This window comes from Mustela lutreola, chromosome 12, assembly GCF_030435805.1.
Source record: "Mustela lutreola isolate mMusLut2 chromosome 12, mMusLut2.pri, whole genome shotgun sequence".
Lineage (NCBI taxonomy): Eukaryota > Metazoa > Chordata > Mammalia > Carnivora > Mustelidae > Mustela > Mustela lutreola.
In genome coordinates this window covers 35,186,544-35,199,084 of record NC_081301.1, presented here as the reverse complement: position 1 = coordinate 35,199,084, position 12,541 = coordinate 35,186,544, and the positions used below count along the sequence as shown (strand labels likewise).

Genomic DNA, 12,541 nt, shown 5'->3' with positions numbered 1-12,541 from the left:
TTTCCAAGTTATTTAGCAGAGGTATTCCAAAAATGTCACCTTCCCTTTGTATTTAAGATTATATTTCAAATTTGCCATTTTAATTAAAACAATATATATATATATATATATATATATATATATAATATTATATCGTTTTCAGAACCACAAAGATATACCTTATTTTCTCCATAGATTTAATGGTGCTATTAAAAATATGCTTGTTTTTAGGGGCACCTGGGTGGCTGAGTTAGTTAAGTGGCTGCCTGCTGCTCAGGTCATGATCCCAGGATCCTGGAATGGAGCCCTGCAGCGGGATCCCTGCTCAGAGGAAAGCCTGGTTCTCCCTCTCCCTGCTGCTCTGCCTACTTATGCTCTGTATCCCTCTATCAAATAAGTAAATTAAAAAAAATTTTTTTTTTAAAGATATGCTTGTTTTGGGGCACCTGGGGGGCTCAGTGGGTTAAGCCTCTGCTTTTGGCTCAGGTCATGATCCCAGGGTCCTGGGATTGAGTCCCTCATTGGGCTCTATGCTCAGCAGGGAGCCTGCTTCCCCTTCTGTCTCTGCCTCCCTCTCTGCCTACTTGTGATCTCTCTCTCTGTGTCAAATAAATAAATAAAAATCTTTTTAAAAAAATAAAAAAAAAATTATAAATGCTTTTTGCCCTTTGATTTTAGGGAAAAAAATCAGTTATGCTCTAATAATCCTAAAACTTAAAAAGTAAGCAATGAAACATAGGTATTTTGATTTTAAAAAGCCGACTGATGAAGACCTGGCAAACTCATACATACACACAAGCACTAGACACAAGCACTAGAAATAAGTAATCTCAGTTGGTAAAACAAATCTGACTTTTTAAACTACTAAATGCTAGCAACCAATTTGATCATTAGCCTTCATATATATCCTCTACTGAAAGCTTAAAGCAAGCTAAGATATGGAATTCTGAATTTTAACTGCTCCAAAAGGAGGGGGGTGGTACAGACCCACAAAAATGACCCGAAGAAGCACTTAGGCGATCAATCTTTACATATTTTCAGTGATGTTAATGAACCTCTTCTTATTTTACAACAAATGAATTGTTTTTAAAGAGATCAGCAAAGGTGCCTAGGAAAGTTTCTCTTCTTTTTGAACTGTTATAGGTTCACATTAGGCAGTAAGGAGAGACAAAGAGTGGGAAATGAGCGATTCATTAGTACTAGGGTAGTAAGTCTTCCTTTTTTACTCAAAGTAACAGAAAACCAAAATGGGTATTTAAAGACAGGGGAAAAAATAAAAAAGACAGGGAAATAATAGTAAGTTTACTATATACAACATGATTTCATCACATTCCTCCTCAATTTAAGTACTCTAAGGAACTCCAAAAATACCCTGTTTCCAGAAAATAGAGGGAATAACCTACAAAGAAACAAGAATTACATTAGTATGGGACTTTACTCAGCAAAAAAAAAAGATGCTAAAAATGCTTGAGGGAAGGGATGCCTGGGGTGGCTCAGGTGGTTAAGCATCTGCCTTCGACTCAGGTCATGATCTCAGGGTCCTGGGATTGAGCTCTGCATCGGGCTCTCTGCTCACTGGAGAACCTGCTTCTCTCTCTCTCTCTCTCTCTCTCTCTCTCTCTCTCGCTGCCTGCTGGTCCTGGGATGGAGCTCTGCATTTGACTGCCTGCTTGGCAGGAAACCTGCTTCTCCCTCATCCACCTCCTCTGCTTGTGTTCCTACTCTTGCCGTCTGCCTCTCTCTCTCAATCTGGGTCAATTAAATAGATAAAGTCTTTAAGAAATGAAAAAATGTATTTACTTATTTGAGAGAGAGCATGAGAACAGGGTGAGGGGCAGAGGGAGCAGCACACACCTCACCAAGCAGGGAGCCTTGGGGGGGGGAGGGGAGCCTTCCTCCTGGGACTCCAGAAACATGACCTGAACAGGAAGCAGCAGCTTAATTCAGGCACCCCAAGAACTTAAGCACATGGTTTTTCTGTTGCAGGAAGTATAAAAGGTAATCAGAGTCTAGAAAAAACAAAGGTGAGAACAAATCTGTATCATTCTGTCACCTAATGCATTCTTTGAGTAGAACAGGTAAAAGATGTAATTAACGTCTCCTCCACAGGCCAACATGCTACTAGGTTCTGCAATGACTAAAGAGATACTCCTAACATGATGAAGAATCTTTACTGGTTTTCAATTTTATAATCAACTTAGACAAAGCATGCAAGATAACCACTGTAGTTATGGGGGTAGGGGGAGAAAGTATTCTAAACTTAATAAAGACTTCTGTTTTGACAAAATCATGGACCAAATATGAAAATCATAACAGAATAACACCCAGGAATAATGGCTTACATACAACAAAAATAGGTTTTAAAGATTTTATTTATTTATTTGAGAGAGAGAGACACAGCAAAAGAGGGAACACAAGCAGGGATACTAGCAGAGGGAAAGCAGACTTCCCACGGAGCAGGAAGCCCAATACGGGGCTGATCCCAGGATGCTGGGATCATGACCTGAGCCAAAGGCAGATGCTTAATGACTGAGCCACCCAGGCGCCCCCAGAATAGGTTTTAAATGCAATGATGAGGGGCACCTGGGTGGCTCAGTGGGTTAAAGCCTCTGCTTTCAGCTCAGGTCATGATCCCAGGGTCCTGGGTTCGAACCCCGAATCAGGCTAACTGCTCAGCAGGGAGCCTGCTTCCCCTCCTCTCTCTCTGCCTGCCTTTCTGCCTACTTGTGATCTCTCCCTGTCAAATAAATAAATAAATTCTTTAAAAAAAAAAAATGCAATGATGAACTCAGAATAAAGGAAAAATTACCAAGGACCAAAAACAAAGAGGAAAACTGAAAGACAGGATTGTTTTTGTTTTATTTTCTTAATCTTGGGGCAGGACACAGAAGATACGGCTTTATCACTCACTCAGAGCCTTGCATAGGACCAAAATTTCCAAAGTACTATATTTTCAATAAAAGGGAAGACTAGATAGGCCCGTGGCTGACTTAGTCGGTAGAACATGGGACTCTTGATAACAAGGTTGTGAGTTTGAGCTCCATGATAAACATGGAGTCTACTTAAAATTAAAAATAAATAAATAAAATAGGAAGACTAGAAAAATCTCACTGGTATGGAGAATAAGAAAACATATCTACTCTGTCTGGACTGGGAGCTGGAAAAGAGATTTCTCCCCTGAGAATTCAAACCACAGGTTAGCTCTTCACACACTTAACTGACTGAACCACCCAGTCATCCCTTTCTTAATTTTTAATTACACAAAATACTACTGGTTCACAAAAACTTATTTACCTTGATGTTGTAATTTGTTTCTAAATGGTATATTAATTTCACCAGAGCACTAGATTTTATCCATCATGAATTTCTAACTATAATAATTTTAAGCTGTAAAGACAAATCAATGGTTAAAATAAAAAACCTGAAGCATAAACATGAAAACGGAGAAGATATTAAGAACAACCTGAAATCAAGAGATCCCTCTGAGATACCCTGAGATACCTCTGAGATGGAGCTGTGCTGCAGACAGCTGAAGATCAGAGACTAGAAGTTATAGTTTCTAGTATACAGATAGATGGTAGGTTAATGAAGTTACAAGCATGGACAGAATTTCCCCCAAATAATTTATACATAGAAAGGGAAGCCCAATATTCAATTCTTAATACTTTATGCTGAGCAGCTAATGAAAGGAAAGTGAAATGTCATGAGAAAAGCCAGTAGAATGGAGTTTCAAAGACTCAACTGAGAGGTCCCATAAGACGGGGACTGAAAAACATCCACCATGTTTAAAAACAAACAGCCCACTGACATGGAGCTATTTCTTTATAATATGATTTAGTATCTATTATGGCATATTGTCCCTTATAACAATTTTCAAAAAAGTTTTCACCCGTCTTTTTTTTGAAAATCTGTCTTATGAATTTAGGATAACTCTGTATGGTTTCTAAAATTATAAAACTCTTCTAGTTTGGCTGAAATTTTTATTAAGTCTCTAAATTTGCTGGAGGTTTTTTTTTTTTTTTTACAACAGTCTTCTCTTTCAGAAACCTATTTCTGTGTATAAATTATGAAAATTTCAATCGCCTACTTAACGTTCACAAATTTACAAAATGAAGTATCACACAGCTATCATTAGGACAAACACACATATACCCCGAAATCAAGAGTTGTGCTTGACATGAAATTGAAATTCTCCACAATGTACCTGTTTTATGAAAGCACCCTATCTTCAATCACAATCAATGAATTGGTTGATAGCACAGAAACTAATAATTTCAAAACTATAAGGGGTAGATAGAAGAGACAAGAGGGAATCTTTCCAGGAGACGAATTTGTTCTACTATCTTGATTGTGGCAGTAGCTCCACATCTGTATGCGTTTGTCAAAAGTCACAAACCTGTACTAACAAGAATGAATTTTACTAAATGTTAATTATACTTTAAATTTCTAGAACAATTATAGGGGGTATTTTGATTCTAATGTTAAATATAGATTTTAATAGAGATGCAAATGTGCTTATATCTATACCTCTTCTGTGCAAAAATCCAAAATGATAAATACACAAAGCCGTCACTTTTACGGAAATTAAAGTATCAGCTGAGGGGCACCTGGGTGGCTCAGTCAGTTGAGCATCTGCCTTGGCTCTGGTCATGATCCCAGGGTCTGGGATCAAGCCCCTCACTGGGCTCCTTGTTCAGTGGGGAGTCTGCTTCTCCCTCCCCCTCTTTGGCCCCTGCCCACCCTTGGTGTTTCCTCGCTCTCATGAAATCTTAAAAAAAAAAAAAAAAAAAAATCAACTGATATCAACCAAGAAACACATATAAGAATATTCATGGCAACAATGCTTGTAGTAATAGTAAAAAAAACTAAAAAACTATGAACTACTAGATATGTCCATCAAAAAGAGCATGCAAATTTGAGTAACATTAACCTCAGCATATCCATATTAAATGAAATACTGAAAGGAAAATGAGTCAACTACATGGCAGCATGCACCAACAATGCTGAATCTCAAAATGACAAAAATACAATGTTTGATACTATTTATATTAAGTTCAGAAACTGAGGGATACTGCATGTAGTGAAACCACTTAGAGAAGCAAGGGGTATTAAACACAAAATTCAGAATTTATTTGTGTGTGTGTGTGTGTGTTTCAAGATTTCATTTATTTGACAGAGAGAGAGATCACAAGTAGGCAGAGAAGTAGGCAGAGAGAGAGGGGCAAGAGAGGGGCAAGCTCTCTGCTTGGCACAGAGCCTGATGCAGGGATTGATCTCAGGATCCTGAGATCATGACCTGAGCCAAAGGCAGAGGCTTAACCCACTGAGCCACCCAGGCACCCTCAAAATTCAGTTTTACCCAAGGCACAGGTATGGGACAGCAAGAAGATGTAAAAGGTCATTTGAGTATTTCTAAAGTATTGGTAATGGTTGTCTTAGGATAGATGGTGTTTTTTAAATTATACATGTGTCTGTTGGGTGCCTAGGTGGCTCATGGGTTAAGCCTCTGCCTTCAGCTCAAGTCACGATCTCAGGGTCATGGGATAGAGTCCCGCATCGGGCTCTCTGCTTGGCATGGAGCCTGCTTCCTCCTCTCTCTCTGCCTGCCTCTCTGCCTACTTGAAATCTCTCTCTCTCTCTCTTTCTCTCTCTCTCTCTGTCAAATAAATAAATAAATCTATAAATTATACATGTGTCTGCTTTATACTTTATAACTTTCATATATGAAATACTTTTAATTTTGAAAATTAAAAAAGCATGCAAATTTTGAAAGATTGAGTAATATAAAATTTAAAATGTAAAATTTATGAGTAATATAAAATAAGCAAAGTACAAAGATCTTTAATAAACAACAAATATAACTATATTTGAGCTATAACAAATACAGCTCAAAAACAGGTTTTTGTTCAAAGATGACTGGTGGTTGGAAACAGGGATCCCAGAGAGTACCAAACACCTTCCTTCTTCTCTATGACCATCCCACTTACTGGATGCATACTTAATTCCCATGCTTGGAGGGAAGGGATCAATTTTTATTTATTTATTTATTTATTTATTTATTTTTACTCCTGCACAAGATTGCAGGGAAAATAATACCTCTAAGGAGAAACTGGTTTCAGCTAAAATAAGGGAATAAAGAGGATGCTTTAGGGGGGGAAAAATGCAAGAAAGAGGTAGATGAATCTATTTCAAATGAAGTTTTCCAAGGGGAAGGAAGCAGAAAAGGCTGGGAGGGAAGGAACTTGGGGGAGAGCCAAGAAATGAAAACCTTACACATAAAAAGAGTAACTCCCAGGATAAGAAATGTATACATTTCTCCCTTTCATGTGGCAACTAAGTTTTCTTAGAATGAGAGAAATATAACAAGAAATCATACCTGATTGTACTATCAGAATTACCTGAAGGTATGTGACAGTATCTCAAAGGGGATGTGAGAAGGATTTACTTTGCTTCATGTGCAACAGTGTAGTAGGTGAGGAAGTGGGCAGAGAAAAATCTCCAGTCTTCCCTGGGAGCCAAGTACACTGAGGGCCTTGTTTTAAAGTTAGAAAAAAGTAAGATGTAAGTTTAACTAGGGCTATAAATAAAAATTTGACAATAATACCTTTCACCTTTCTGCAACACTCAAATGGAACTGGCTCTTTGTTTTGTTCAAAACGTATGTTTAAATCTATTGCATATGCCAACAACTCCTTGAGTTTGAAGTTAATACTGAGTTAATGTCTCAGACTCAAAGTATGGAAAACAAAGAAAACATCAAATAACTTTACTACTAAATACCAAGCTATTACAGACCAATCCTGTGTCAAAAATAGTAGTCAATATTCCATTTAATTCAATACAGATAACTACGTCTCTTAACATATACTGTACTATTTACAGAAATATCTGTTATCTAAAGGTGGTATGTTATAGTAGACAAGAAATAGCAAAAGGTGAATCGGAGTCTCTGCCACTAATTAGTTCTCTAACTGGGCATCTCAGAGAGCTTTTCTGAGCCTATTTCTTCATCTAGAAAACCATCCATGACTGGGTTATTATTAGGAGGATTAAAAACAAAGGAGACAATACATGCAAAGGAGAAAACTTGGCACAAACTGCAACAAGGAATATCACATTGAAGAGCCATGGATCACCTACAAAGCTATTCTCAAATTTCATATCTCCAATTTAACGTATCACAAACAAGCATTTCTTTCAGAACTAGTCCTAAGCCCCAACCTACCACTCCTACACAAAGAGAAAATGAGCTGGTTCTATCAAAAAGTCCAAGCTTTGATTAGGGGCTCTCACTACTTCAGATTTGTATACACATATACAAATCTATGCCTTGGTCCACAACCCTAATATCCAGAAGCAACTGTTTAACTACTTTTCTTTTGGTAATACTAATACTGACTTCCATTACTAAAACATGCTTCTCCAGGAACAATGGGCTGGAAATTGAGTTGCCAGTAATTTATGTGAGCACATCCTAGCAATCTTGTGAATAAACTAATGATAGTCCCTGCCTTAACTTATTTTCATTTTATATATAACAACAAAAATTTTAATCACATTTTACCTACAGGTATCAAAAGTGATAGAAGACAAGCTACCATGTTCTTTTTGAAATACACATCACTATCAAACTCAGCACTAAGCAAGTAAACAGTGATGGCTTTAAAAAATATCTTGCATGCTTCCATTTTTCCATTCCCATACAACTTCATGTATCTGTAATATCTTCTACTTTCCTATGAAACTTGGGCTATTAAGACAAGTGATTAAGACCAAAAGATCAAAAAACAAGAATATTAAGTGGTCAAATGATAAACAGCAACTCAAGAAAGGACAAACATTCTTCAGAAAAGCTGGCTGAAAAGTTATGTTGAAGAAGTCCTCTAAGAAGAATACTTATTCCCATATACAACAGAAAAGAAGATATTGAGAAATCTGTCTTAAGCCTTCCTAGAGACAACCTAAAATGTATCTGTGACTTTCAGCCCTACGTATGGAAAGGGTAAATATATAAGAACCTGGAAGAAAGCTTTGAAGTGAGCATCCTCTTGAACGGTAGTATTCTGATCACTTGGGAGGAGAGGGAACAGGCTCTGAAGTCTCACCCTTTCACAAATCACCTTGTTAGGATGGCCAGGTAGAGGTGCTGAATTGGCCCCGGGAGATATCTGGGAAAAAGAGGGAGAAGAAAAGGATAGTTCATGGCTAGCTGCACCAATGTGGAGAATCATGTCTATGAAGGACAGTCTGGATTTTCTAGGTATTTGTGTTAGCAGAGACTGGAAAGAAATTAAAAATTAATCTTAAACATGAAAACAAATATAAGGATGGCAAAGGTTGCCTCTGGCAACAGATCTCTCTTACAGAAACGTTTTTAAAAGACAAAACAGCACTGCTCAAAAATGCAAGGTCCTTCCTATGTTTCCCATAATAATATCTATTAATATCTTTTCTGTTGGTATTAATCCTAAAGTTCTAAAGGACAGATGAGACTTCATGTTAAGAAAACCTGAGGTAAAATCATGTATTAAGTACAAAAAGATTACTGTCCATTTTCACTAAGATTAATAATTTTTCATTCTGTTTTTTTAATTAACCTTCTGTATGATCTTGCAAAGAAGATATTTCAGAACATTTGTAGCAAACCTTCTAAAAGGACCATAGGTATAAAAAAGAAGAGTCTGTGGACATCTCAGCTCTATTCAACACAAACCTAGTGACCTTAAGAATAAAGGATAAGATCATAAGACCCCAAGCAAATGACTGCATGTTTTATATGCTTGACTTGACTATAGGTCAATCCCCTTTAACTTGTGTGTAATATAAACTTAAATCTACAGCATTTTTAATTATGGACATCAGGAGCATCACTTGTACCACTGTGCTGTGGACTGAACTACCCTTGGGAGTTAAGGTTTGTGAACTTGCTTACCCCTACATTGAAGACCATGTGCTTTAAACCACGTGTCTGGTTTTCAGTTTCACTGTCTCATTCATTCCTTTACATATGTCTATTCTGTGACAAGCACTGAAAGAAGATAGGCATGGTTTCCCACCTTCAAGAAGTGTATGCTATGAAAAAGAAACAAAAGCAAATCACTGTACAATATACAGAGTATCACCTTTCTATGATAATGCTAGGCACTGGATGCTACAGAGAGGTAACTGGCAAAAGACAGTAGTGTAGTCAAGAAACTGCAAAATGTTCAGTTTGGCTATCCAGTACAGAAGTAACCAGAGAGGAAGGCAGAGACAGATCATTAAGTGGCATGCTAATTATATTAATAATACTTCTATAATAACCTTCCTTAGCCCCTTTATAAATTGTTTCTGGTTTGCCATGAGCCTGGTAAATAGATAACCAGGCCTGCTGGTTAATATATTAAGCTATATTCATTAATATGTAAGACTTTTATTTTCAAACACCTTCCTAGGAGTAAAAACAAATCACTTGAGAGCCGTTAACTTTAGAATTCATTACTACTGCTACATAAAGTATCTTCAACATGAGCTAAAACTTATCTCTGCACTACAAATATGAAAGTGCTAATATTCTTTACCACAATGAAGTATGACGTGCAGAATCAAGGAATATTTACTGATTGCCTCCTCCAAGTCAAGAGTCGTTAGGAAAGAAGACAAAATACGGATCCTGCCCTCAAGGAGCTTATTCTACTTAAGGGGGAGGGCGGGTAGCAAAGCAGCCAAATAGGATGCTGTTTTAAATGCCCGGATACAGGCAAAAATTAGAACAGAGGTAGGACCTTTGAGTTTATCTGAAGACATGCAGAAAGATTTCATAAGAAGAAGCGTATTTCACATTCCTGACTCCTCACTCAATCTAAGGAGTTCTTTTACCACTTTAAAGCAATTCTCTTCTCTTAAAACAGTGTTCCTGGGCACCTGGATGGCTCAGTGGCTTAAGCCACTGCCTTCGGTTCAGGTCATGATCTCAGGGTCCTGGGATCGAGTCCCGCACCGGGCTCTCTGCTCAGCAGGCAGCCTGCTTTCCCCTCTTTCTGTCTCCCTCTCTGCCTACTTATGATTTCTGTCTGTCAAATAAATAAATAAAAGCTTTAAAAAGAACAAACAAACAAAAAAAAGTCTGTTCCTTTATGTAAATTTCATATTATTTTTGTAATCTTAAACTTATAATTTGCAAGGTATCTTTGAAAGTGTTTTAGAAAGCTCACCCGTCTTCAACAATCATACCTGAAGCAGTCTGCCTGAGCAACACACTCTAACTGCTAGTGTCGTGGCTAGCTTGGCAAACAGAGATCAGGGAGTCAGGTTTCCTCTCCTTAATTCTTTGTTCCTTTGAAAACTTAAGATTTCAATCATATATATGAAAGAAAACAAAAACAAAACTCTGGCAAACCCTGGCCTTTCTGCTCATAAATCAGTATTTTCAAGCATATTCCTCTCCTACCCACAACAATTGCTTTCGGTCAAAAGCTCCATTTGACTATAAAAAGGAGGACAAAAAACACAATGGAAAAAAACCATATTCAAATGCTGTAGTTAATAAAGAACCAGGACATAATGATAGATGGGCTTGAAACCAGGTGCGCCCACTGGGTAAAATCAAATATAGTAATTTTATGTGTCCATATAAGGCAGAATTCTAAGAGGGCTTCCAAGATTCCCACCTCTGGTACACATCTCCTGTATAATCCCTCCCTCCATGGTGTGTAGGCAGGACTATAGAGGGAGTGGACTTCATTTTCATGGTAAGGTTAAATTACATAACCGATCCTATGAACCCATTCACTGAAGTGAAGGAATTTAAGTGTAATTAAAATCCCAAGTCAGTTGATTTTCAAGTTAATCAGGGTAAGCCTGACTTAGAGAAAACTCTTAAAAGACTTACTGACCCTTCCTGAAGAGATTCTTCTGTCGGCCCTGCAGGTCACCATTAATGGTGTCAGAAGGCATATGAACAGGGCCATGTGGCAGAGACATGAGGACACTCTCTAGGAGCTGAGAAAGTCACCAGCTGACAGCTAGCTAGAAAATGGGGGACTTCAGTCTTAAAATTACAAGAACCATATTGAACCAACAACCAGTGAGCTTGGAAGAGGACATCAAACCTCTCACGACATCACAGCACCAGACAGGTAAAATCCCTTACACAGGGCCCTGCAGCTTAATCCCATGTAAACTGTGACTTAAGAGATTCATGTTTTAAGGTATTAAATGTGTGTCTGTTTGATAAATAAAGGCCATACTAGCTTTCTCTTGTATGGCCTGTATTTATCAAACAGAATGGAAATTGCTCACCACACACCTGAAGAAAGTTTCTTCTCCAGAATTTTAGCTGTATTAATTTGATGAAGAGCTTTATCATCAAAATAGAAATTAAGACATTTTTATCTAAGCAAAATCTGGCAATAGCTAACTTCATGCTAGGAACTGAACTGGCTCTTTCATCTTTACAAACTGAAAGTCAGGTTTAACTGACTTGATTAAAGCCACATATCCTGGGCACCTGGCTCAGAGGGTTATGGCTCTGTCTTTTGGCTCAGGTCATGATCTCAGGATCCTGGGATAGAGCCCCACATCAAGCTCTCTGCTCAGCAGGGAGCCTGCTTCCCCCCACTCTCTGCCTGCCTGCCTCTATGCCTACTTGTGATCTCTGTCAAATAAATAAAATCTTTAAAAGGGGGGGGGCACATATCTCATGCATACCAGAGCCATAATTTGAAGTTAAGTCTATCTGGCTCTAAAATTCATGCTCAACCCACTAAAACACCTTTAAGAATTTTATTTTATTTTATTTTAAGATTTTATTTATTTATTTGACAGAGAGAGATCACAAGTAAGACAGAGAGGCAGGCAGAGAGAGGGAGGGAAGCAGGATCCTTGCTGAGCAGAGAGCCCGATGCGGGACTCGATCCCAGAACCCCGAGATCATGACCTGAGCCTAACATTCTTAGGGCACTTGGCTGGCTCAGTTAGAAGAATGTGTGACTCTTGATCTCGGTTTTTTTTTTTTTAAAGATTTTATTTATTTATTTGACAGAGAGAGATCACAGTAGACAGAGAGGCAGGCAGAGAGAGAGAGAGGGAAGCAGGCTCCCCGCTGCGCAGAGAGCCCGATGCCGGACTCGATCCCAGGACCCTGAGATCATGACCTGAGCCGAAGGCAGCGGCTTAACCCACTGAGCCACCCAGGCGCCCTGATCTCGGAGTTTTGAGTTTGAGTCCCATGTTGGGTGCAGAGATTACTTTTTTAAAAAATTACAAAAAAGGAGCATTCTTTTTTGTAATCTAACTGGATTATAAAAAACTATTCCACGAAGTCTATATAAAGCTATTTTAAGTACTCAAAAAGTACTTCCTTGTAAATTATTGCTGATCTAACTCTACTTTCCTCAATCTTCCTCATTTAAAATTACTTAAAGTATACCATATCTGGAAACTGATACAACTGTTTTTTTTTTTTTTTAAAGATTTTATTTATTTATTTGACAGGGAGAGATCACAAGCAGGCAGAGAGGCAGGCAGAGAGAGAGGAAGGGAAGCAGGCCCCCTGCCGAGCAGAGAGCCCGATGTGGGACTC

The 12,541-nt window shown here is 38.2% G+C and overlaps 1 protein-coding gene across 20 annotated transcripts in view; it reads right to left on the bottom strand.

Moving 5' to 3' along the window:
- The window catches only part of RNF38 (ring finger protein 38), a 137,617-nt gene that overhangs the window by 31,836 nt on the left and 93,240 nt on the right, over positions 1–12,541 (bottom strand). For 5 of the 20 annotated variants that reach the window (XM_059143628.1, XM_059143634.1, XM_059143641.1 and 2 more), the window contains one exon: positions 7,998–8,147. The exons of 6 other annotated variants lie outside the window; for them this stretch is intronic. In XM_059143628.1, the coding sequence (XP_058999611.1) occupies positions 7,998–8,147 (150 nt within the window). Of the gene's footprint in view, positions 1–1,833; positions 1,949–6,377; positions 6,512–7,997; positions 8,148–8,911; positions 9,052–12,541 lie in introns of those variants that run through there. 9 more of the 20 variants (XM_059143626.1, XM_059143648.1, XM_059143627.1 and 6 more) reach the window with 7 other exon arrangements.